General features: G+C 34.7%; 1 protein-coding gene across 2 annotated transcripts in view; it reads left to right on the top strand.

Annotated features, from left to right (window-relative positions):
* Pif1 (Pif1 DNA helicase) overlaps nt 1-26094 on the top strand; it is a 122375-nt gene that overhangs the window by 69881 nt on the left and 26400 nt on the right. For both annotated transcript variants that reach the window (XM_090416143.1, XM_090416144.1), the window contains exons 4-6: nt 1370-1476; nt 10827-10966; nt 20746-20940. In XM_090416143.1, coding sequence (XP_090272269.1) covers nt 1370-1476; nt 10827-10966; nt 20746-20940 — 442 coding nt within the window. The remainder of the gene's footprint in view (nt 1-1369; nt 1477-10826; nt 10967-20745; nt 20941-26094) is intronic.

Genomic DNA, 26094 nt, shown 5'->3' with positions numbered 1-26094 from the left:
CTAAGCTGAACACTCTACGTTTCTTCTTGATAGCTGTAGACTTGAAATCATCCTTGTTTCTTTTAGCATTCATTGTAGGGGTAAATAACAAGAGAAATAAATATCCACATGTGCTTCAGGCAAGGGCGGATAGTTACTGGTAAGTGGTGAGAAGGCACCGTCAGATAAAAACGAAGCACTACAAGATAGCGATACCTTGAGAGTGGCGACTCGAACTGGTTGCATATGTAGTGGGCTCCATCTCGCAGCCGCAATAATTCGAATTTGGAGCGCAATAATTGGAATTTTGGTATCAAATTATAAACTGCGATAATCGAGGTATTCCTGTATATATATGTATATATATCATCATCATTATCAGCCATTGTCAATCCACTGCTGGATGAAGACCTTTCCAAGATTACCCCAAAGCTGTCTGTCCATGGCCCTCCTTTCCCATGTCACTCCTGCAAATCTGATGAAATCATCAATCCACCATGATTTAGGTTGGTGTCACGGTCATTTTTCCTTTTGTGGAATCCAATCCAGTACTTCTTTTGTCGATCATTGATCTTGTCTTTGAGCAATATGCCCAGCCCATTGCCACTTCAGATGTTTCACTCTTCCTATGATGTCAGAGACTTTGGTTTGGTTTCTTATCCACATATTCCTTTTGTGATACCAAGCATACTTCTTTCTATACTAAATTGTGTTGTTCTTAATTTTTGAATTTCCTTTGCATTTAGACAGCTGTATGTCAATATTGGAAGAATACATTGATTAAAAGCTTTTTCTCTTCAGGCATAATGGTAATTGAATATCGAATGTAATTTTCCAAATCCAGCTGAGCATCGTGGATCTTTTAATTTCATCCTGTTAATGAAACTAACAAAAAAAAAAAAAAAAAATTTAACTATGCACTGTAAACATGTAAGCAACAAGTTATATAAAGTGTGTGTGTGTGTGTGTAATGTAACCCTTCTATAAGTCAGAGACTTACAGAATATGACACATGCATGTGTTTTCAGTCCAGTAGAGTAGCTTTAAAATACTTGAGGAATGTTAGCAGAGATGTTTGATATTTTTATTAATGACATAATAAGCAAAATTTGTTATTACAAAGTACTGAAAATTTGACTAAAGTCCCTTAAGAACAGTGCTGTACTAAAAGAATTCATTGTAGCAAACTACCCACTATAATAACTGTTTCTATGGTCCCTACAAGTTTGCCGTAGAAAAAGTCAACTGTAGTTTATTACTCTTAATTCTTTTGTTTAATGGGTGCCATAAATTTTTCTTGTTTCTTGCATATATATATATAGCACAATGATTATAATGAAGAAATGAAAGGTATTTCTAAAGTTATCAGTGATTTTTTTTTTTCTTTCAGAGTTCAGCATGGAATAAATGCATTCAGCTTAATATGGAACTAACACAAGTATTGAGGCAAAAAGATTCATTATTTATTAAAATTCTTCAAGATATAAGAATAGGCAGGTTAGTATTTGGAGGCTGCTGTATTTTTATTTTCTTACATGCATAATTTCAAATAAAAATAGAGATTTATTTCTGCTAACACTTTGCTGAAAACTTCTACATTACATATTTTATGAGAAATGAATTTTTCTCAAAAACAAATTATAGTATACACTCACTATAATAAATATTGCTATAACAAATTTGAGTGCTTCTGTAGCGTTGAAAAGACTTAGGTTCAAATTTGAATCCGTCCAGACATGATTCGAACCTTGGCCTTTTCACCTGAACAGCCCTCTACCTCCATATGAGATAGAGGATTCTCTTCTCCCCCCATAAGTTTTTTTATCCTCATAACAGCAGATGAGCTCTCTGAATACACATTTCTACAGACATAAAATACTTATCCTTGGAGGGATGTAGTTAAGAATGGCAAGCCATTTGCATTAAATTGCTTAAAGCCCCTAATCAGGGGACTCAACCTGTGGATGAGAAATGGATGGATAACAAATTCACCGACTATAGCAAAACCACTGAAAAGCCCTTACCAAAGCTTCATAGGCACAATGTTATGCTAAATGAAATTGTGGGAAGCAACTCTTGGCATATGCCCAAGTTGGTTGTCTTCCCCATTAAAATCAGTCTTGCTTGCTTGTGTATCACCTAACATAAAGTCAACTGGTTTAGCATCTAGTTTGGATGAAAATTCAACAGTGGAAATTTGTGGAGGACTGTAGTGCTATCTGGTCTTTTATTTTGACAAAATAGAATACTTCTTGGGGGAGTAGGATATGAATAAATATATTCATATCCTCACCTGAATGAATAAACATATTCAGAGTAAAAAAAAAAAGACAATGTTTGTATATGCTGGCTGTAAAGCTTCTTAAGGTTGCTTCTCCATGTACTTTGCAGCTGAAAAAAAATCCCTGTTGTAATAGATTACTTAGTGATCTAATGATAGTATGCTATGAGGATGAGTCTTCCCAGAGGATCCCATCCACCCTTTTCTTACCATCATGATAAAATCATCCAAAAATTAGAATCACTTCCAGATATTATCAGAGTTGTCTAATGTGCTCTGTAATACTCTTTACAACTAAAAGTACAGTTAACTTACTATACTGAACCTGTAGGGACCAACGTAATACAGATAGCTCTCAGTACAGGAACCACAAGAAGTGTTGCTATAGTGATTTTTTTTATGTTGCTCCCTCCCATGAAAGGTTTTTGTAAACCTATAGTACATTTTAGCATAATATTATGGACCATTGATCAGGATTTTGCAATAGTTAGTTATACTGAGTAAGTTGTTATATTTGTGTTGGCTGTGGTTTGAGTCAACTATTACTTGAATGTAATAGAAGGTTATTATTATTTATTTAGTGAAATTTCTTTTAATACAGCATTGTTAACATGATGCTTTAGACTTCACTTGTTTCAATTGGGTTCTCAATAGTGACTTATGTATGTACCATTAAGATGAGCACTGTTGTGCTATACACTCTTAAAACTTTCATATATCAATAAAAAAAAAAACAGGTGCTTAATGGTCAAAGCTGTATAACTGAGAGGAGACCTTCACATAGCCTTTAAAGGAATGCGAAGAACCGACCAGGGAATCTGACCTAATGTCCAATCCTCACCTTCTCATGGTGCACCCTGTTGGGTATCTATCTGGATACTGAATGAATGAGGATGGGCTGGCAATTTGGGATTTAGCTGACCAAATTGTATTCTAATTGGCTTAAACCAGTATACAAAATGATGGTACAACGTGACAAAATTTCATGCCGGCTGGGGCATCGCCCAGTTAAACAAGGCCCCTGTTGTTTTCACCAGGGCAAACTGCAAAAAGTCAGCTACTGGAATAAATCTGAAAGCACACCCCCAACTCAACATCACCAGAGTTAAAGATCTGTATTATCAACTCAAGAAGCCTGAATGGCAAAGAAATGGAGCTAGCTGAAGAATTAGATAAGTACTAGATCGACATAATAGGGGTGACTGAAACTAAAAAGACAAAAACTGGTGAGATCTTTCTGTGCAATAAATACAAAATGTTACATTCAGGAAATGACAATCATGGAAAAGAAGGAGTAGCCATAGTATTCAACACAAAATACGACGCTAATCTTCTTGAATGGCAGGCAGTCTCCAGTAGAGTGGTGTAGGCTAATATCAGAATGGGGAATTGGACAATGAGATTTATTTGTGCCTATGGTCCCACAGAAGGTTCTACTAAGGTAGAAATGGAGGAATTTTTTAATGCTTTAGAAAAAGCAGCTGACACAATGAAAAAGGAAAAGTTGTTCCTTGTTGAGGATCTAAATAGAAGAGAAAGAAATGATTGTCAGACATACAAAAATATTTTTGGGGTGCTTAAGGGTCAAAGCTGTATAACTGAGAGGAGACCTCCACATAGCCTTTAAAGGAATGCGGAGAACCGACCAGGGCTTCTGACCTAATGTTCAATCCTTACCTTCTCGTGGTGCACCCTGTTGGGTATCTACTTTGATACTGAACGAACGAGGATGGGCTGGCAATTTGGGATTTAGCCGACCAAATTGTATTCTTATTGGTTAAACCAAAATAAAAAAATGATGGTACAACATGACAAAATTTCATGCCGGCTGGGGCGTCGCCCGGTTAAACAAGGCCCCCGTTGTTTTCGCCAGGGAACCAGGGCGAACAGCGAAAAGTCAGCTACTGGAACAAATCTGAAAACAAACCCCAACTCAACATAACCAGAGTTAAAGATCGGTACTATCAACGTAAGAAGCCTGAATGGCAAAGAAATGGAACTAGCTGAGGAATTAGATAAATACCAGATCGACATAATAGGGGTGACTGAAACAAAAAAGACCAAAACTGGTGAGATCTTTCTGAGCAATAAATACAAAATATTATATTCAGGCAATGACAATCAAGGAAAAGAAGGAGTAGCCATAGTATTCAACACAAAATACGAGGCTAATCTTCTTGAATGGCAGTCAGTCTCAAGTAGAGTAATGTGGGCAAATATGAGAATGGGGAACTGGACAATGAGACTTATTTGTGCCTATGGTCCCACAGAAGGTTCTACTAAGGTAGAAGTGGAGGAATTTTTTGAGGCTTTAGAAAAAGCAACTGACACAATGAAAAAGGAAAAGTTGGTCCTTGTTGGGGATCTAAATAGTAGAGTAGGAAATGATTGTGAGACATACAAAAATATTTTGGGAAAATTTGGAGAAAAGAGCAAAGCTAATAATAATGGCAAATATCTGTTGGATTTCTGCTCAGGACATGGACTGGTTATTACTAACACCATGTTCCAACATAAAAATGTGCACAAATTCACATGGAGAGAAGAGGCTAGGAATAAGAAAAGTCTCATTGACTATGTTATTGTTGATAGTGAAGTTTTCTCCCTGGTGCAGGACACCAGAGTGTACAGAGGATTTGAAATTGGAAGTGATCACTATTTAGTCTTGAGCAAGATAAAATTGAATTTCATATTGAAAAGAATAACATGTAAGAAAGTTTTAAAGCGAATAAAAGTTGAGCAGCTCTCAGATGTGAACTGTGGACTAAAATACAGAAATATTATTGAAAAGAAAATGAAAGAGTTTGAGAACAGGAATCAAACCTTGGAGATTCAGTGGCAAACTCTGAAGGAAACATTGATTGATTCTGCCAGAGAGGCATGTGGTGAGATTGTGTGCAAGGATAAAAAAATCAGAACTCCCTGGTGGACACAGGAAGTTAAAGAGGCAGTGAAGGAAAAGAAGAAAGCATATCAAAAGTTCCTGGCAAATAAGTCAGCTTTTACTCTTACAGAATACAGAGACAAATGTAAGAAAGCTAAACAGTGTGTAAAGCTAGCTAAACAAAAGTCATGGGAGGATTTTGGCAAGAATATAGAAAATAAATATCAAGAAGGTGGCAAAATATTCTGGAGGTTGTTGAAGAAGCTTAGGAATGGAGGAAAGAGTGCTGTAAAAGGAATTAGAGATGATAAAGGTGAAATGAAAGCAGGAGAAAAAGATATCCTTGAAGTATGGAGTAATTACTTCGAAAAACTGCTAAAGGAAACAAGCAGTGATGACAGCACAGTGATAAAAAACACTGACCAGGCATGTAGTCAGGAATACATATCCATACTTGAAGTAGAAAAAGCCATCAAAGGCTTGAAATGTGGAAAGGCAGCAGGAGTAGATGATATTCGACCAGAAATGCTGAAGTATGGTGGTATAAGAGTCTTACAGTGGCTGCACTGCATAGTTCAGAAAGCCTGGACAGAGGGACGAATTCCCGATGATTGGAGTAGAGCTCTCATAGTACCCATATATAAAAAGGGAAATAAAACTGAATGTGAGAATTACAGAGGTATTTCCCTACTGAGTGTTCCTGGCAAGATCTATGCAAGTATACTTGAGAAACGGTTGAGAAGAATTGTGGAAGAAAAGCTTGGTGAAGAACAAGCTGGATTCAGGCCAAATAGAGGCTGTCAGGATCAGATCTTCACTTTACGACAAATAGTCGAGAAAGCATGGGAATATAACAAAGATCTGTATTTAAGTTTTGTCGATTTGGAAAAGGCATATGACAAGGTGCCAAGAGAGAGAAGCTATTCAATATGCTGCAGTTATATGGTGTCAATGGGGCATTATATCAATCAATACTTTAGTCTTTATTTGAGATGTGAGTCAGCAGTTAGAATTGAAGGAAGTACAGGAAGATGGTTTAATGTTAAATCTGGTGTGAGACAAGGATGTACATTATCCCCTCTGTTATTCATTATCTATATGGATCACATAATGAAGGAAAGTGGTATTAAAGCTGATATCAAAATTGGAGATGTTAATGTCAGCTCTTTGCTTTATGCGGATGATGTTATACTTCTAAATAAATCCGCTACAAGTCTGCAAGATTCTCTGACTAAATTGAATAGCTGTTGTAATAGATATGGTATGAAGGTCAGCAATAAAAAGACAAAGACAATGAAAATAGGCAGAATCATTGAAAATGTCAACTGTGTTGTGAATGGAGAACCTGTGGAACAAGTAAAACATTTCAGCTACTTAGGCACAATTTTTACTGAAGATGGTAAACTAAATATAGAAATAGACAACAGAATCAGCAAAGCTGGTATCGTGGGAAGTCAATTGAATAAATTCATATGGAATAAGAAAGAAATTAGTCGGAACACTAAATTAGCTGTATACAAGACTGTGTTCAAACCAATTTTAACTTATGGATCTGAGAGCTGGGTCAGAAGTAAAACACTTGACCAAAGACTAGAGACCGCAAATATGAGAGTCCTGAGAAAGATTAGAGGCGTGAACAGATGGCATCAATGGCAATATCATATTAAAAATGAGGATATTAGGAAAGAACTTGACATTGTCAGCATCCAGGAATGCGTTAGCAGAGCTAATCTCAGATGGTATGGTCACTTAAATAGAATGGGAGAGGAAAGATTAGCAAAACAAGTGTTCTCTGCCAGGTTGGCAGGAAAACGACCCAGAGGAAGACCAAGATATAGGTGGATTGATACGGTACAAAGTGCCTTAGACGATAGAAATATAAGATCTGATAATTTTGGAGTCTTGACAAGTAACAGACTGATTTGGAGGAAAATTGTAGATAGGAAGTTAGTAATGATGTAATTTTTTCATGTAGTACTGTCATATCCTGTACACCCCTTGAGGGTACATGGCAGGAATTTGATGATGATGACAAAAATATTTTGGAAAAATTTGGAGAAAAGAGCAAAGCTAATAATAATGGCAAATACTTGTTGGATTTCTGCTCAGGACATGGACTGGTTATTACTAACACCATGTTCCAACATAAAAATGTACAGAAATTCACATGGAGAAACAAGGAATAAGAAAAATCTCATATGTTATTGTTGATAGTGATGTTTTCTCCCTGGTGCAGGACACCAGAGTGTACAGTGGGTTTGAAATTGGAAATGATCACTATTTAGTCTTGAGCAGGATAAAATTGAAATTCATATTGAAAAGAATAATATGTAAGAAAGTTTTAAAGCGAATAAAAGTTGAGCAGCTCTCAGATGTGAACTGTAGACTAAAATACACAAAGATTATTGAAGAAAAAATGAAAGAGTTTGAGAACAGGAACCAAACCTTGGAGATTCAGTGGCAAGCCTTGAAGAAAACCCTGATTGATTCAGCAAGAGAGGCATGTGGTGAGATAATCTGCAAGGATAGAAAAATCAGAACTCCGTGGTGGACACAGGAAGTTAAAGAGGCAGTGAAGGAAAAGAAGAAAGCATATCAAAAGTTCCTGTCAAATAAGTCAGCTTTTGCTCTTAGAGAATACAGAGACAAATGTAAGAAAGTGAAGCACTGTGTAAAACTAGCTAAACTAGCTCATGGGAGGACTTTGGCAAGAACATAGAAAATAAATATGAACAAGGTGGTAAGATATTCTGGAGGTTGTTGAAGAAGCTTAGGAATGGAGGAAAGAGTGCTGTAAAAGGAGTTAGAGATGATAAAGGTGACCTGAAACGGGAGAAAAAGATATCCTTGAAGTATGTAGTAATTACGTCAAAAAATTGTTAAACGAAACAAGCAGTGATAGCACAGTGGTAAAAAACACTCAACAGGCATACAGTCAGGAATACATATCCATACTACTTGAAGTAGAAAAAGCCATCAAAGGCTTTGAAATGTGGAAAGGCAGCAAGGGTAGATGATATTTGACCAGAAATGCTGAAGAATGCGGGGGGGGGGGATAAAAGTCTTACAGCGGCTACACTGCATAGTTCAGAAAGTCTAGACAGAGGGACGAATTCCCGATGATTGGAGTAGAGCTCTGATAGTACCTATATATAAAAAGGGAAATAAAACTGAATGTGAGAATTACAGAGGTATTTCCCTACTGAGTGTTCCTGGCAAGATCTATGCAAATATACTTGAGAAACGGTTGAGAAGAATTGTAGAAGAAAAGCTTGGTGAAGAACAAGCTGGATTCAAGTGAAATAGAGGCTGTCAGGGTCAGAACTTCACTTTACAACAAATAGTTGAGAAAGCATGGGAATATAACAAAGATCTGTATTTAAGTTTTGTCGGTTGCATAAGCCACTACAGCACACCCAACTATAATGGGCATGTGATGCCACTGGTATGTACATACATACTCGTATCTTAAATAGACTTCGTACATAAGCCTATCTACTGAACTACTGATTAAATTAGTGCTTATATGAAAAAATCACATAACTTATTAACCTTCACCCTGTTAACTACCCAAATGTCTATGTGATTGAAATATATCAACCATATTATGCTTGCATTCGTTATTTCAATGGAATATAATCAGTGGTTTGCAGTTTTAATCGACACTTAGCATCCATGTTTTTATTCACATCAATATACACTGATTAGAAAGAAGGCAGTGGACATTCTATTGGGTAAGGTGCATCATGCCACATAAGTCATATGTTTGTAGCCAGTATAAATTGGAGGAATATGATGTTCCTAAGTCAGTGCAACTGTCTTGGTAATTTTATGAAATGGCTGCAAGAAGGGAACTGACAGAGTTTGAGAGAGGCTTTGATGGGATGCTGTATTGCAGGCCCGTCTGTTTAGCAAATCATTCACAAATTGGGCCATTCCAGTTCAGTAAACAGTATACCGTACTGAGATGGAAGTGCAGGGAGTCAACTGCAAGTGCTATCCTCATTGGACAACCCACCACACTCACTGAACATGATCATACAGCTACAAAGGATAATATGTAAAAACTGCCATTTGTCTGATAACACGTTAAATGTGGAGTTTCAGGCATCGACTGGAACACGAATCTGCACAAAAACATTTAGAACTGTGTCTTACAACATGAGTTTCCATGGTAGGACCATAATATGCAAGCCTAACATTACCCAAATCAATATGCAGCATCGTCTTCAGTGGTGCAAAGAGCATGTATAGTGTGACATAGAATCTTGGAATGGTGTGTTATGGAGTGATGAATCATGCTACATCCTCTACCAAGCAGGTGTGGTTGTGTCGGATGCCTGGTGAACTTTTTTTATGAGAGTGTGTAACCCCAACTATAAAATTCAGAGGTGCGGTGTGATGGTATGGTCCTGTTTTTCCTGGTTTGGCCTAGGACCTCGGTTTGTGTAGCCATAAACATTGAGCTCCAAGACTAATCTGTAGAGGTACCTGTAGCAAAATTAATAACTTAACATGTATAAAACCAACAGTGATAACTTTATAATCAATTAAAAGTACAAATATTTCGTACTGAAAGTAACAGTACATCATCAGTGTAGAACAAACAGTTAAAGGAATGGAATACAAAGTACAGAACAGTTGGTGGATTACCAATTAAATTGTTGCCACATGCCAGAAGATTAATATTAATAAAATATTATTAAATAATTCTTAAAAACTATTTCATTGATGGTTGCATAAGATTGTTGCATAAAGCTTGTCTTCTCCACAGATACAGGTTTAAATATGAACTCCTTTTTAAAAAAAGTTGCGAAGCCCTTTTACATCGGCCGAATTTGAATCGAAATGACTGTCTCTTTCTCCCAAAAGTTTGGGAGATTCTTATCTTATGCAACCATCAATGAAATAGTTTTTAAGAATTATTTAATAATATTTTATTAATATTAATCTTCTGGCACGTGACAACAATTTAATTGGTAATCCACCGACTGTTCTGTACTTTGTATTCCATTCCTTTAACTGTTTGTTCTACATTGATGATGTACTGTTGGTTTTATACATGTTAAGTTATTCGAGAGGTATCTGAACATTCTGGACAATGCAATTCTTCGTACTCTGTGACGTTTTTTGCAGAACTGACCATTGTCTCTTTCCGTATGATGACATACTGTGTCATAAGGCTGCTGCTGTAATGGTGTAGTTTGTAGACATCAACGTCACCATATTTGATCCCAGTCATATCAAACATCTGTGGGATGAACTGGAGCATCGGGTGAGGTCATCCGTCCCACATCAGTCCAGGATCACCTCATAACATGCCTACAGGAAGAATGGTCCAAAAGTCTCATTGATAGCTATCACACGCTTATGGAAAGCATGCCCCATAGGATTGTTGCAGTCATCGCAACCAAAGGAGGTCCTACATCTTATTAAGGTGCGTGCCATGGCTGTTTGTTCCTCATACTATGGTGTCTGTCAGCTTCTTTCCAAGCAGTATATGTCATGGCCAGTTGGGTGGTTAATGATTTTTGGAACATAAATACTTTTATATATATTCTACATAACTGACAAAATTTTTTGATGTTTATTTAAACAAATTAATGATTTCAATAAAAATTACCTCCTCTTAATGTTTTATTTGCAAATATTACTTTATGAATGTGAAATAAAATTTTCCAGGTGTACTGAAACTGCTGTTAATATACTTAATTCTACAATTGATAATGAAATAGACAAAGATGGAATACTAGCCACTAAGCTGTGCACTCATAATGACGATGTTGACTATATTAACGAATCACAACTAAAAAAGTTGTCTGGTATGTAGTATGGTTTCTTAGAAATCAGTTTACTTAATTATAATTTATCTAATCAATCCAGTAAGGTAGAATTCTAACAGAGCAATAGGCAATAAATTTTTCCTATAAAAATGACGTTTTTTGTACGATTTTTATTGTTGATTATTACAAAATAATAGAAATGGTACTGTCATGAGAGATTCTTGAGTACAGGAATCCCTTGCTTAGCACGGTTTTGCTTAACGTGGGATTTGATTAACATGGCGAAATTAATTGCAACAATCCCTTTATATACGTGGCAAGAGTTTTAATTGATGCGCCTTGAAATTTACCATAATTCCACCAAATACAACATCATTGCTACCCATGGACATGGGTGTCATTGCAATTTTCAAAGCCTATTTTCTTAAAAAGACATTCTCAAAGGCAGTAGAAGCGTCTTCTACTGCTTCTGAGAAAGACATTCTCAGAAGCAGTAGAAGAAGATGCGATTAAACTCCAAGAATTTTGGAAAAATTTTAACATTAAACACGCAATTGAAAACATTCATGATTTGTGGGAGAAAAATGCCTTCTAGCTGCATGGGAGCTGTTTGGAAACACCTTTTACAGAATGCACTAATGTCTTAGGTGGTTTTCCAAAATCCTGTGAACAACATGTTTGAAGAAATCGTTGCAATCGGTGAAGGTTTTGGTATTGGTATTGTTGATGTAGAAGATGTTAAAGAATTATTGGATTCAAATTCAAAAGATTTCAGTGACAACGATCTTCTTGAAATTGAACAACTCGCATATGAAGACAACGAACAAATGGAATGTGAAGATGAGGTTCCAAAGGAGATAACCAAAGAACTGGATGGAATATTTCACAGGTTAGAATCCCTTAAGCAGCAAGTAATGGATAGTAATGGATCCAGATGTTAATTGAAGAATGCTTGTTTGCCAAGGTCTAGAGTCATTTTGCTTGTTATCGTTGAATTTATGCTGATAGGAAAAAAAACTAAAACTGTTCAAAGACTCTTGATAACTTTTTTGATAAAAAAAAATTGTGGTAACTAATGTAGGTACAAGCATTTATTAAACATTTACTTTGCATTCATTTTTTATCTTTCCTAAAAGAGTACTGTATAAAACGAATTATTAATACACTAATCGATCATGGACGAATTGTAATTTTTACCATTGGTTATTAATTTGATTAACGCGATTTTGATATACATGGTAACATCGAGAGATTAATTAATCACGTTAATCAAGGGATACCTGTAATGTTTTCTTTTTTTTATAGACAAACATTACAGTTGGATAATTTGTCTCCAGGTGTAATGCCTATAATAATCATATTTCAAAATTGCATCTGGCAAACAGAGTGATAGTATCTGACATGTTTTGACTGGTATAACAACATATCTACTGATATTATTATTAAGAGAGACCTCTAGGGGAGGATCAGGGACCCATCGAGGGATCTACATATCATCCACATCAGTTATACTTTTTTTTTTTTTTAATTTATTCACACTACCTGCACTTACCACTTCCAATGGCAGCCCATTCCAATTAAGCACCACTCTATGAGAGAAAATCCATCTCTCATTCCCTTCATTGTATTCATGAAAAATTCCATCTCCTAGTATCGTGTATGAACTTCTGAAAGGGTAATAAGTCTCAATCATATCATCCCTCTTTCCTGTTTGCTAGTGTCTGCAGATTCTCAATCACTCTTCATAATCTGTATTCCACAATCTCAATATCATCCTTAACACTTCCTTTTGCACTTTTTCTGTTGTATCAGCATCACCACAGAAACAAGATCAGACCTGTGCCAGTAGCCCAACTGAGATCATATCAAGGCCTTGTAGAGAGGCAAATTGGCTTCTTATCCTTATATGTTAAGCTTTGTTTTAGCATTGCAGTTATCCTCTGAGTTGTATTTGTAGTCTTTGCTTTTTGTAACTTGTATTTGTAACTTCAACTTGCTGTCTACTAAAAGTCCAAGATTCCTAATCAGTTTCTTCTAGCATAATCTCACCAATATAATATGGCATTGGATATCTCATTACACCAAAGGGCATGGCTTTGCATTTACTAACATTGAACTGATAGCCATTTTCACATACCCACAATTCCAGCCCATTCAAGTCATTCTGTAAATATTGTATATAAGCAGCATTGCTGATTACCCTGCCTATTTTGCTTTGTCAGCAAACAGCTGTCAAATCCTTCCCTGCTTCCTATGCTGAATGCTAAGATGTCTCAAATGCATTGGCTGCCAAGGAATCCACAAAAGTAAAAAGTCAGTATGTCAAAAAGTTTGGAAACCTAACAAAAAATTTACCATTGTCTCCAAGACTGCCTGAAAACAGCATTGTTAACCTATCCACCACTATCATCTAAGCAGATGCCATCAATGCACTCATTTGCAGACAAAATTTTGCCATTGTTCCCAGACATGTACCGACCAAAGATTTCACGATTCAGATCAAGTGTGGAATCTACAACCTTCCCATCAGTGAGGCCAACAATAGGCTTGACGTAGCCAATGTGCTATCACAGGTGAAATCTCCTATAAGCAGCTTGCCCAACAGAGAATATAAAGCTCTTCTACATCTTAGAAATAACACAAAAAAAAAAAAATCCTGAAAGTGGACAAGGGAAGTGCTACTGTCATTTTAAATTATACAGATTATAATGAAAGATGACCACCATTCTTAAAGATTGCTTTACTTACTGCCAATTAAATTATGATCCCCACCCACACAGATCACAACCACCTATAGACTGCTAAAAATGTCACTTTTCATGTGACCAATAAACTAAAACTCTTCAAGTCCAGATTCCACAGTATTTATGGATTTCCAAAAATCCGTAAAGAGGATGTTCCTCTATGCCAGTGTACGGTGGGGGGGGGGGGGAGGCAATTAGAAAATATACATGTACATATTTATATTATACGTTTTCAGAACTTGGCTGATTATTATGCTAGGGGGGGCATCAAAATGTTTGAGACGTTGAGGTGGGGCATAAAATGTTAATTGGTGGGGCATAATCCAAAAAATGTTGAGGAACACTGCTCTATGCCCAATGATGGCATAGACTTGCCGACCTACAAACTAGCTAAATATTTATCCAAAATGCTTTCTTATACTACTGGCAATACCTTGTCACATATCAAAAACTCAGCCCATTTTAAGTCCATTAATCAAGACCCCATGCTCTGAAACTGACCTGATGGTCAGTTTCGATGTCTTCTTATTCCCAAATGTCCCACATAAAGACACCTTGGGTACTTAATCAAACAGAATTTCTTCCCAATATCTCAGCTCTGTTTCAGTTCAATATGAACTCAGCTATTTTGTTTGGCGAGGAAAATTCTATAAACAAAGAGAGGGTACAGCCATGGGCTTTCCTCATTCTCCCTGCTTGGCTAACTTCTTCATGGAGATATTTGAAAAGAATTCTAAATACTTCTCCCCTTAAACCCACTATTTGATTACGCTATGTGGACGATATGTTTGCAAATTGACTGCAATGCCAGGACCACCTTACACACTTTCCTGTCCCATTTGAATAGCTAACATCCAAGGATCCAGTTCACAACAGAAGTAGAAAGTAAAGCGGTGTGCACTTCCTAGACATCCCAGCTACAGGACAACCAAATGGATCTCTGATGTTCACAATCTACAGAAAAGCCACACATGCACGCACAAAGTAAATACATCCATCAACAGTCACATCACCCCCTCCATCCAAGTTCACCAAGCAAAATTAATTTACTCAGATAACATTACACTCAACACAGAACTCACCCATGGCCAGTGAAATCCATCACCATCTTTATATTCATGGCATATCAGAAAAGGTGGTCAAGATCTTTAAAAAAAAAAAAAAATAAAATAAGTACAATCTTGTGACCATTTATAAACTGCACAGAAAGCTAGCAACCTTTATCTGCTTTCCCAAAGACTAGCTACAACCTCTGGATTTACCTGGAGTGTACTAGGTACCTTGCAGCTGCAACTGTTCATGCTATGGCCAAACAGGTAAGACAGCCAACATCCGTATATATTAGAGCACCAGGATTGCATCTGTTTCCACCACTATGGCCACTCAGAATTAGTGCACCATGCTCTGGATACCTGGCACAGTATCTGTTGGAAAAAAGCCACCTTACTCTGCAGAAGGAAAGTTAAATTCAAGAGGCTTTTCCTCAAATATGCTACAGCTCATACCAATTATCCCAACCCAAACAAATATGGTGGTATTAAACTGTCTCTCATATGAGAAACACTTATCGGCAGGCAGTCATCTTGACAGCCAAGGAAGTTATTTTTTTAGTTATATTTTTAGATATATTTTTAGTTATTATTTAGTCTACGTTGTCAGTTTCCTTAAACAACACAATGATATCAGTATCTCATCATTGGATACTAAGAGAATTGCTGTGCCTTGTATAAAACAAATCTCCAAACACATCTCAAAGTCCTAAAAATTTGAATTTCAGTCTACCTTCAAACTAATAAATAGCATTTCCTTGATCATGCTTTCCAGAAAAGACAAACTTCTGCACTTGGTGCACATAGGAGTGTACCAGATTCCATATTCTTGCAATCTGTCCTATTTTGGCTAGACATCTGAATTGATGTTAAGATCTGATATTAAAATGATCAGCATACCATACCTTAATGAACATCTGTACAAATAGCAAGGATCCTTTACAGATATAATTTGTACACTATCTTCAAACCAGCCCTAAAGTTGTCATCTTTCTGACCACCCATCAAAGATTCATTATCAATTTTATCCTTGCCTGGTGTTTATCAAATACCCTGTTCTTGTCATCTTTGCTACTTGGCCAGACTGGCTGTTCTGCTACCATTTAGAATCAAAGAACATCAAGATTATATAAGTTTTTGGATTCCAAAACTTCAGATTGCTACACTATCTGCTACACTACAGTAGGTTCAAATTTGATTATCTATATTTTGAATCGTGTGAAGCCCTATGCCACTGTCCTAATCTTAATTGGACAGATTGTATGTCTGTTTCTTAGTTTTGGGAAGTGATTGCTGTTAATTGTTTATATATTTTTATTTTTCTATTTATTATTTTTAAATTAATTAATTAATTATACATTTATTTCCACATCTCTAAACTCTAATAGCATTTCCTCCTACTGGACAGCTGAGACCAAGACACATGATATTATACACATGCTGTATGACTCATTCTCATATTCAGAATTTAAATGTTGTTACAAATTTTTCTGTTTTCTCCTTGAAAGAAGCTCATGACATATTGAGCGAAATATATAAGAATAATAAATTATATTTAGTTTTCTCTTACATATGTGAAGCTGTTATTCAAAAAAATACAGTACATCTAATGCACATATATCTATTAAACAACTAGTAATAGATTTAAATAATTTCTTTGACGTTGCAGTCAGTGTTCACTCTAATAAAGAATTATGGTGGTACTTTCAGTTGATGCATTGCTTTTCTCTGGCTCTTTATAACAGATATGAATTTTTTCTTTCCCTTTCCCCTGATGGCAAATTTCCTTGATGTGTATTTTTCTGATCTCTAGAGACTAACCTGTTTGGTTTAAGTATTTAGAAGTTCTATACATGTATCAAATCTTGTAGGACAACTGAAATTTCTTGAATGTGGGAAATCTTCAGTGCTCAGCTTCAGTGATACTAGTTTCTTTATGGGTTACAAAAATTCACTTTTGTGTTTGTTTGTTTTTTTAGTATTGCTGTGGTTATGCTTTATGTATATTGATACTTTCTTCATACTTTTTTTCACACACAAAAAGCATAATGCTTTATTGCTATAATTTCACTATACCAGTTTGAGAAATAGTTTTACACAAAGATAGTTGAAATAGTTTTCGGCACCAGGACAATTTATATTCTTTAATAAACCCTTGTTGGTAATATGGTATATCCAGTGGTGAGCTATGGAAATTTTAACAAAGGGCTCGCATCGTCGATGGAAAAAAAAAAAAAAAATTACACCAACGGCATCTATCGCCGACCGCCATCACTAGTATTTCCAGAGACAATCACAAACATCCATTCCCACAGAGGGATGTTTATAAACAAAATTAATTTGTTTTGTTTATGATAGAAGTTTTTATGACAAACAATCTATAAATAATACATAAATATTATCTAAACACAATAATATTGAAATACGTTATATTTCTCTTTTGTTTTTATACTTCAAGTGGTAATCAACAGTACCAATCAAGGGATATTATTTTATAGTCCTATTTATTTATATGAGACTACCAAAAGTGAATTCTTATTTGTGAAATGGAAGTAACAGTAACTATAATATTTTATTTAATAAAATCACTTTTGAAACTATAAGAAGATTTTACATGGAAAAAAAAAAAAACCTCGCTGTCTGCTGCACATTTACCCTGAAAAAACTCTCTCCTTTACAAGTTAACATTTACGAACAATTACTTTAAGGAAATATTTATGACAACAGCTACCACACCTTATTTCCTCCTTCACGTCTTGTGTTCTTCTAGGAGGATCTATACCCAAGCAATGATTTTCTAGAAAAGATTTGACATAGGGATTTGGATTAAATTCATTCAAGGGTTTCCCATTTATACATATTGTCATTAAATCCAAAATATGTTATAGTGAGAGAAGATCTCTTTGTCGTTACGATGTTATTCATCACACTAAAAGCTCGTTCGGATTCAGTTCTGCAAACTACAATTGTTGCCATAATTGCTTTGGCAATTTTCGCCATGCTGGGAATTTCGTTTTGTAACTTTCCAGTCAAAGCCATTTCCACTAAATCTCTAAAATCATTAATTTTAATTTCATATTTCAAAATAACATTTAAAGATCTTATCTTTTTTTCCCTTCTAACCATGGACACATAACTTCTTCCATACTCCATGTTTCAGGATAACATTTAAAATGCTTTTGAGTTCTTCATCTTCCAAATCCTCATAATTTTCATTTTTAAGTTTAAAATTTCTTTGCTGCATTAATCTATCCTTTAAAGACATAAGAGAGTTTAGTAATGTTTCTCTCGGTAGTTTGTGAAATCTGATTTTGCTTTCAATTGCTATTCCTTCAAATTGTTTTGATTTTAACATGGTATTAATTTTAGATTCACCTACAGAATTTTTAATATCATTAATTGCATTAATTGTTCGCATGATTAAGGAGTTAGCCCTTATAATACTTATATTACGACTTTGTAGAGCTTCTGACAAATATGACAATTCCTGTAGGATATCAATCATTAATGCTAGATCTTTAAAAAATTCCAAATTGAGAGCCGGTTTAAAAAGTCTTTATTTATCGTTTGATGCAAAATGCGTGCATAAAGCTGGGTAATTTCTCCACACAGCAAGAGCCATTCGTAAACTGCAAGCTGCCCATCATTGTCCAATTTCTATTGGACCATGATGGGCAGCTTGCAGTTTACGAATAAAATTTCGATACCAAGGTCTTTTGCAATCATATTTAATTCTCGTTGATGTTTTGGTGATTGATGATGAAAAGCATATAATTTATCCATAAATATTTCAAAATAATTTATTTCTTTAATGTTTTTTATCGAATTGTGTAATGCTAATTGTAAACGATGAGCTATGCAATGCCAAATCACAACGTTGTGAAATTTTTGTAGAAGTTTGATTGCCTGATTTGTTTCCTGACATTACACTAGCTCCATCAGAACAAACTGCAATAGGATGATTTTTTAAGTTATCAGAAAATCCATATGAATTTAAAGTAGCTTGCATACATTCCGCGGTGGTATTTTCCAGTTCTGCAAGTTCGATTTCCAGTTCGATTCGTCTGCAATTATAGAAATTTTGCATTTTTTTTTCTATTATTTTGGAGAATATATCTAATTTTATTTGTTTAGAAATATGTTCAACTATTCTATTCCTGAGTATCTAGAATGCAATGATAATCCTAGAACAATACTATTTTTAATTTGGAGCTTGATTAAATCTGGAAAATCAAACATTGGTCGATTTAATTCACCAAACTATAAACAGAATTAAACATTTTTGAAGTTATCAAAATTTCTTTTTCATTTAGTTTGTAAATTAAATTTGGTAATATAGATTTGCAACATTCTTCATTTATTTTTGATTTTATTATGAGCAAATGATTCATTATGTTCAGATAACTTTTTACACAAAGATGCGGTTCTTGAGTCTGTAGTGTTTCCATTCGGTTCTACTTTCATTTCTACCCATTCCTTTGATGATAAAGCAACTTTTTTCTCCTTCAACACTTAAGTTTTTATATTTTGAGCTAACACGACATCCTAATTTACCAGTTTTAACTTCTAACCACTTATACATACTGCGTTTAGAAATGCGATGCTTGCTTCTCGTTCCAGCAATCAGGTAAATTATTTTCGTTTTTTCCTCCAACTTGTTGCACATTCATTGAATCAATGTAAAAATAATTGTAAAAGTATTTTTGGGAAAAATACTTTTACAATTATAAAAATAAAATTTGCTGAATCTACAGTTTTTAAATTTATTATTATTTTTAAATTTTAAACACAAACAACTGTTATACATCAGTGTACTGATGAACACAAAACTAATGTCCAGTGGAACAACCTGCTGATGACAGTTTTACGAACATCTGATTGTCTAGTGGTTTTACCATACGATTGCATATTTATTTTCAAACTTTCACTATAGAGGAGTTGAAACAATAATTCCAAATAATCTATACACTGCCGAATAGATTAATTTTTGTTAGGTTACTGAACGAGTTTGTGGCTTAATATATTTCAAAAAGTTTTTTTTTTTAAATAAAAAGTAAAGAAGTAGAACAAAGGGCTCGCAAATTTGAGAAAAATTTAATAAAGGGCTTGTGCGAGCCCCTTATAGCTCACCACTGGGTATATCTGTTATATGTATACTCTGGTGATAACCTTAATGAGAAAGTTGTTAAGTACAGTTTAATTTCCACAGACTGTTAACACTCACAGGAAATTCATGAACAGCTAACAACTTTAAATTTGAAAAATAAGAACTGTACACTGCAATGGATACCAACCCATGTAAATATTGAAGGCAACAAGCGAGCAGACAGACTAGCCAAGATACTTACCTCAAAAATTACACTAACTGATGCTAACTCTGTCACAAAAATAAGATTGGTAAAACAAACTATCAAGAAGAAGAATGAAAATAGAGAAATAACCACAATCATCACCAGAATAAGGACGGAACATTTTAAAGGCATGAAAATTTACCCAGATGGTACTAGAAGCTATGAAATATGCAAGAACTGTTCAGGAGTCGAACTAACACCTGCCCATATCTATTCTTGTCCAGCAATCGCTGCTACTCTGCAGAAAATTGACAGTAACCCTATAAAAAAAGCTCTACTTCATCAAAGTTCAACAGATTGCCAAAGCAGTTCTACAGGCCCACAGTCATATCTAGATGCTCTTCGATGGACTCGACAACAACCATTAACACAGAGTTGATAATGTTTAACTTTTAAGCAAAAAGTATATAAATTCTGGTTAGCTATGAATTTTTTTTTTTTTTTTTTTTTTTTTTTTTTTTTTTTTTTTTTTTTTGTTAAACGTTTATCACCTGTATTTTCTACCTACTGTAGTGTTATCATACCTCTCTAAACCTGAAAACTCTTGGTTGAAAGATAACCAAGCAGGAAGTGAGATATGCAAACCAGTTTTGAGGGATGACATGCCAGTAATAAAAAATAAAAGGTAGCATATTCAAAACTTGTTTTATAACTCTTATAAAATTTTTATTTAGGTAAATCTCATGTGTTTCAAGCCTTTGACAGCGAACCCTTACTTTCCAAATTGATGGATTCTCATTGTCCGGTTGGGCAGCAAGTTGTTCTTAAGGAAAGGACTCAAGTTATGTTAACAAAAAATATAGATATGCAAAGAGGGCTGGTAAATGGAGCTAGAGGAATAGTTACACGCTTTGAGTATAACCAGGAAGGTATGATTATATAACAGCATAGACTTCATTTATGGTGTCATTTATTATAAGTGATAACTAATATATGTCATAGGTATATGTTCCTCAGTTTTGAGTACATCTTATTCATTACAGTGTATTTTATGAAAGCATTGTAAAGCTCTAATTTTTATTACAATCTAACAGATAACCTTAGATGTTGACGGTTCATGACTTATTTTTAACTGTATTAACAGTTTAACTTTTGACAAAATATTACTATTTTATCAAAAGATGTTTTATTAACTACTTATATTTCACTGAATTTCAAATCGGCATCATCAGAGAACAACACAGTTTGTATACATGACAGTGAGTAAGTGAAACAATACAATTGTAATCGACAAAAGATCTAAAGTCCTGTTTTGGTGCAAAAACAGGACTTAAAGCCCTGTTTTAGTCCTCTAATGTTGTAATAATAATAATAAAAAGACAACTATGTGGGAGTTTCTCCTAAGATAACAGTCTCCCAAATTCCAAATTTTTTCGGCAAATTAATGCAACCATATTTGTTCAGGTTAGGAGAATTCTTCATAGCTATGGCTGACTCAAAAAATAATCTTTTGAATCAGTAACGACTTCTGAATAACACATTCGTTTTCTTCCATCTTATCCTGTGTGAAGGGGTGTCCAAAGCGTAGTTCTGCTAGTCCTGATTTGCCATAATAATAGTAGCGAATGTATTTTTTATGTTCTTCCAGGCAGATGTTAACTGATCTTCCTGTTTGCCCATAGTAGGTCAAGTCACAGGAAACTTTATACACTCCAGGTTTATCTAGAGGGTGAAGTTAGTTTATCCTTAGGCGAGCCGATTAGAATTTCTAATTTAACATGAGGTTTGAATGTGGTGCGAAGGGCATGTTTCATTCGTATTTCAGCTATCTTTTCAGATGTACCTCTGACATAGGGAATAGAAATAGTAATGTTGTGTTCCTGTGTATTGGGGAGGGGGTGGGGTAATGGAGCTATGCAGTATTTTATGTTGTAGGAATTGCAGCATTGGCTAAGAATGTATGGTGCAGATATTTGAGTTCTGTGGACAGAGCTGTATTGTTATTATAACAAATGGCTCTATGTGTAAGTGTTTTTAAAATGCCATACTGTTGGACTGGATGATGATTTGAGTGTTTATGTAGATATCTTCCTGTGTGTGTGTTGTTAAACTATGGTTTTTCTGTAAATGGAAAAAAATAGTGAACCATCTGAAAGGTGGGTGACTAATGTGTCAAGAAAAGGTACAGCTATTAGATCTTTTTTCTACTGTGAAGTGGATTTTGGGGTGTTGGCTATTTAGGTAGGTGACAAACGCATCCTAAGTGTCTTGTCCATGGGGCCAAATGGCAAACACACCATTAACATAGTGTAACCAGAGTAAGGGCTTGCATGTAGCTGTGGTAAGTACTTTGTTTTGAAAGTGTTCCATGTAAAAATTTGCTAAAGGGGGTGGAATCCATAGCAGTAACATTAATCTGTTTGTAGATTTTTCCTCCCAATGTAAAGTAACCTGCACACATAGTAAATTTGAATAATTCAAAGATATCAGGGGGAAATTTAGACTTCATCAAATCAAGGTAAATTTACATTGCTAAATAAAGAGGTGACATCATCACTAACCATTATGTCTGAATTTTTAAGGATATGATTTTTAAAAAATGATTTGAAATGGACTGAATTTTTTTACAAAAGTAGAGGAGTTGCCAGTAAGGGGGTCACAAGCAAATTGGCTAATGTTGGATAAGTGTATATGCGGGACTATCTATACCAGTGGTTCTTAACCAGTGTTCCACCAGTGAAAGATGTCACATGACACTGTTCTGAGTGTAATTGACTGCTGAACCTAACAACTGAAGACTGCTATGTACGTTGACTTCTAAACCAATAGAAGTACGTTGACTTCTAAACCAATAGAATATCATTTATAGGTTATGCATTTGTAGGATATATTATATCTACACACTGTTTTTTGCACAGAGAATCCCTAGTTTCAAAAACATTACCGGCAATATTAAAATCTGTACTAGACCAAGCTGTAAATATGGTAAATAACATCAAGTCAAGACCTTTAAAAGCACGCCTTTTTAAAAAAACTTTACATACTATGCAAGCCAAGTACAATTCTTTGCTTTTGCACACTGAAATAAGATTGTTATCCAGAAGTAAAGTGCTATTCTGAATTTTAGAACTTAAGAATGAATTATTGGCCTTTATTCAAAATGAAGGTACAGATCCTTATGTAAAATGTCTTCAAAATGATATTTGGTGTGCTAAAATAGCATATTTAGCCGATATTTTTAATTACTTAAATAGCGTTAATGCAAGTACCCAAGGGGAAAATGAAAATATTTTGACATCCACTGACAAATTGTCAGCTTCTCAGAAAAAAGTATCTCTTTGGAAAAACTGCATATTAGAAAAAAATACAGTATATGTTTCCTTCGCTCCATATTAAAAATGTTGAGAGAATTATTTTCGTTGTAACAGAACATTTAACAATATTGGAAGAAAAGATTTCAAGTTACTTTCCTTCTTTAATATACACAATTATGACTGGATACAAAATCCATTTGGCACAGTTAATACATCGAGTTGTGAATTTTCATTGCACGAAGAAGAACAACAATTAGTTACCTTGTCAATGGATCTTACTCTAAAAATAAAATTCTCTGAAATAACTATTGAGGAATTTCGGATTTTTGTCCAAGCCAAATTCCCAGCTCTCTCCACAAGAGCACTGAAAATTTTGGTATAGTTTTCAACATCATATTCATGTGAGCTCGGTTTCTCAATATTAACCAGTATAAAAACTAAAAAGCATGAAAGACTTACTAATATCACATAATTAGACATGATATTACTGAAATCTGCAAAAGCTGACAAGCTCAAGTATCGCATTAAAATAAGTTCCATTTTTATAAAATAAAAGATAAGTCCGTGCGTATTTTTATTGTTAGTTTTGTGATCCTAATGATTTTGGTGTTCCCCACATTTTTCTTATAATCAACTGTTCCGTGACTTCGAAAAGGTTAAGAACCACTGATCTTTACTATCGAATATGGGGCGTAGGGGGATATTAGATTTGTGGATTTTGGTAATCCATAAATACGGGGTGGTTTAACATCTGGTTTTATTTTTTTGATGATTTCTTTTGGCCAAAACTCGCTTTTTTTTAGTATTTTGCAGAATTTTTTCCTTTGATACATAGTGGGGTCTCAATCTATAATTTGGTATGTAGAACCATCACATAGGAGATCTTGCATTTTTTTGTTATAATCTTCTTGATCCATGATAACTGTTGCATTTCCCTTATCGGCTTTTGTAATAATAATATTTTTATTCTTATACAACTTTTTTAAAGCAGTTATTTCATTATGTGGTATATTGCTTTTTGATGGTTTATCCTTGTTTAGGATCCTTGCTATATCTAAATGGACATTATTGGCCATTGCTGGTGGAAGATTGTAGATGCCCTGTTCTACCTTCATCATGATTTCTAATTTTGGAATTTGTTTGGGTGTGACTGATGGCAGTGAAATCCTACAACAGTGCCAACATATACTACGTTCCAACCACAACTTTGATGAGACTGCATGGTCGTAAATTTATTATCAGAAGTGCTCACTGAAGAAGCCAAGAATGCTCTTAGTCTAGGGCATAACTTTGCCATCACACCCAAACAAATGCCAAAATTAGACATCATGATGAAAACAGAACGATCAATCTTCCACTGGCAATGGCCGATAATGTGCATGAAATTCAATGAAATATAGGCAGTTAATAAAACATCTTTTAATAAAATAGTTTGTTCATCATAATCACATCGAATTCCTGACATGTACCCTCAAGGGGTGTACGGGATATTATGATTAGTACTACATGAAAAACTTACATCATTACTAACTTCCTATCAACAATTTTCCTCCAAATTAATCAGTTATCTGTCAAGACTTGAACATTATCAGGTCTTATATTTCTGTCTTCTAAGACACTTTTTACTTATTAATCCATCTATATCTTGATCATCCTCTGGATCTTTTTTCTCATTAACCTGGAAGAGAACACTTGTTTTTGCCCTTTTTCCTCTCTCTTTCTGTTTAAGTGACCATACCATCTGAGATTAGCTCTGCTAACACATTCCTGGATGTTCACAATGTCAAGTTCTTTCCTAATATCCTTGTTTTAATATGATATTGCCATTGATGCCATCTGTTCATGCCCCTAATCTTTCTCAGGACTCTCATATCTGTAGTCTAGTCTTTGGTCAAGTGCTTTATTTTTAACCCAGCTCTCAGATCCATAAGTTAAAATTGGTTTGAACACTGTCTTGTATGCAGCTCATTTAGTGTTTTGACTAATTTCTCTCTTATTCCATATAAATTTATTCAGTTGACTCTACTTTGTTGATTGTGTTGCTATTTCCATATTTAATTTACCATCTTCAGTAAAACGTGTGCCTAAGTAGCTTAAAAACTTTAGTGTTTTGACTAATTTCTCTCTTATTCCATATAAATTTATTCAGTTGACTCTACTTTGTTTATTGTGTTGCTATTTCCATATTTAATTTACCATCTTCAGTAAAAATTGTGCCTAAGTAGCTGAAATGTTTACTTAAGGAATAAGAAAAGTCAATGAGACTTTTTGCCTCTTTGTTCCATGTGAATTTATGCACATTTTTATGTTGGAACATTGTGTTAGTAATAACCAGTCCATGTCCTGAGTAGAAATCTAACAGATATTTGCCATTATTATTAGCTTTGCTCTTTTCTCCAAATTTTCCCAAAATATTTCTGTATGTCTGACAATCATTTCCTATTCTGCTATTTAGATCCCCAGCAAGGACCAACTTTTCTTTTTTCATTGTGTCAGTTGCTTTCTCTAAAGCCTCAAAAAATTCCTCCATTTCTACTTTAGTAGAACCTTCTGTGGGACCATAGGCACAAATAAGTCTCATTGTCAAGTTCTCCATTCTGATATTTTGCCCAAATCACTCTACTTGATATTGCCTGCCATTCAAGAAGATTAGCCTCGTATTTAGTGTTGAATACTATAGCTACTCCTTCTTTTCCCTGATTGTTATTGTTTGTTTGGTGGTGTTAATACCATTAAAAATAAATTATGAATAATTTTATTACAGTACAT

Source organism: Typopeltis vanoorti, chromosome 3 (genome assembly GCF_054136105.1).
Source record: "Typopeltis vanoorti isolate ZY-2024b chromosome 3, IOZ_Tvanoo_1.0, whole genome shotgun sequence".
In the NCBI taxonomy this organism is placed as follows: domain Eukaryota; kingdom Metazoa; phylum Arthropoda; class Arachnida; order Uropygi; family Thelyphonidae; genus Typopeltis; species Typopeltis vanoorti.
This window is presented reverse-complemented; position numbering and strand designations above follow the sequence as displayed.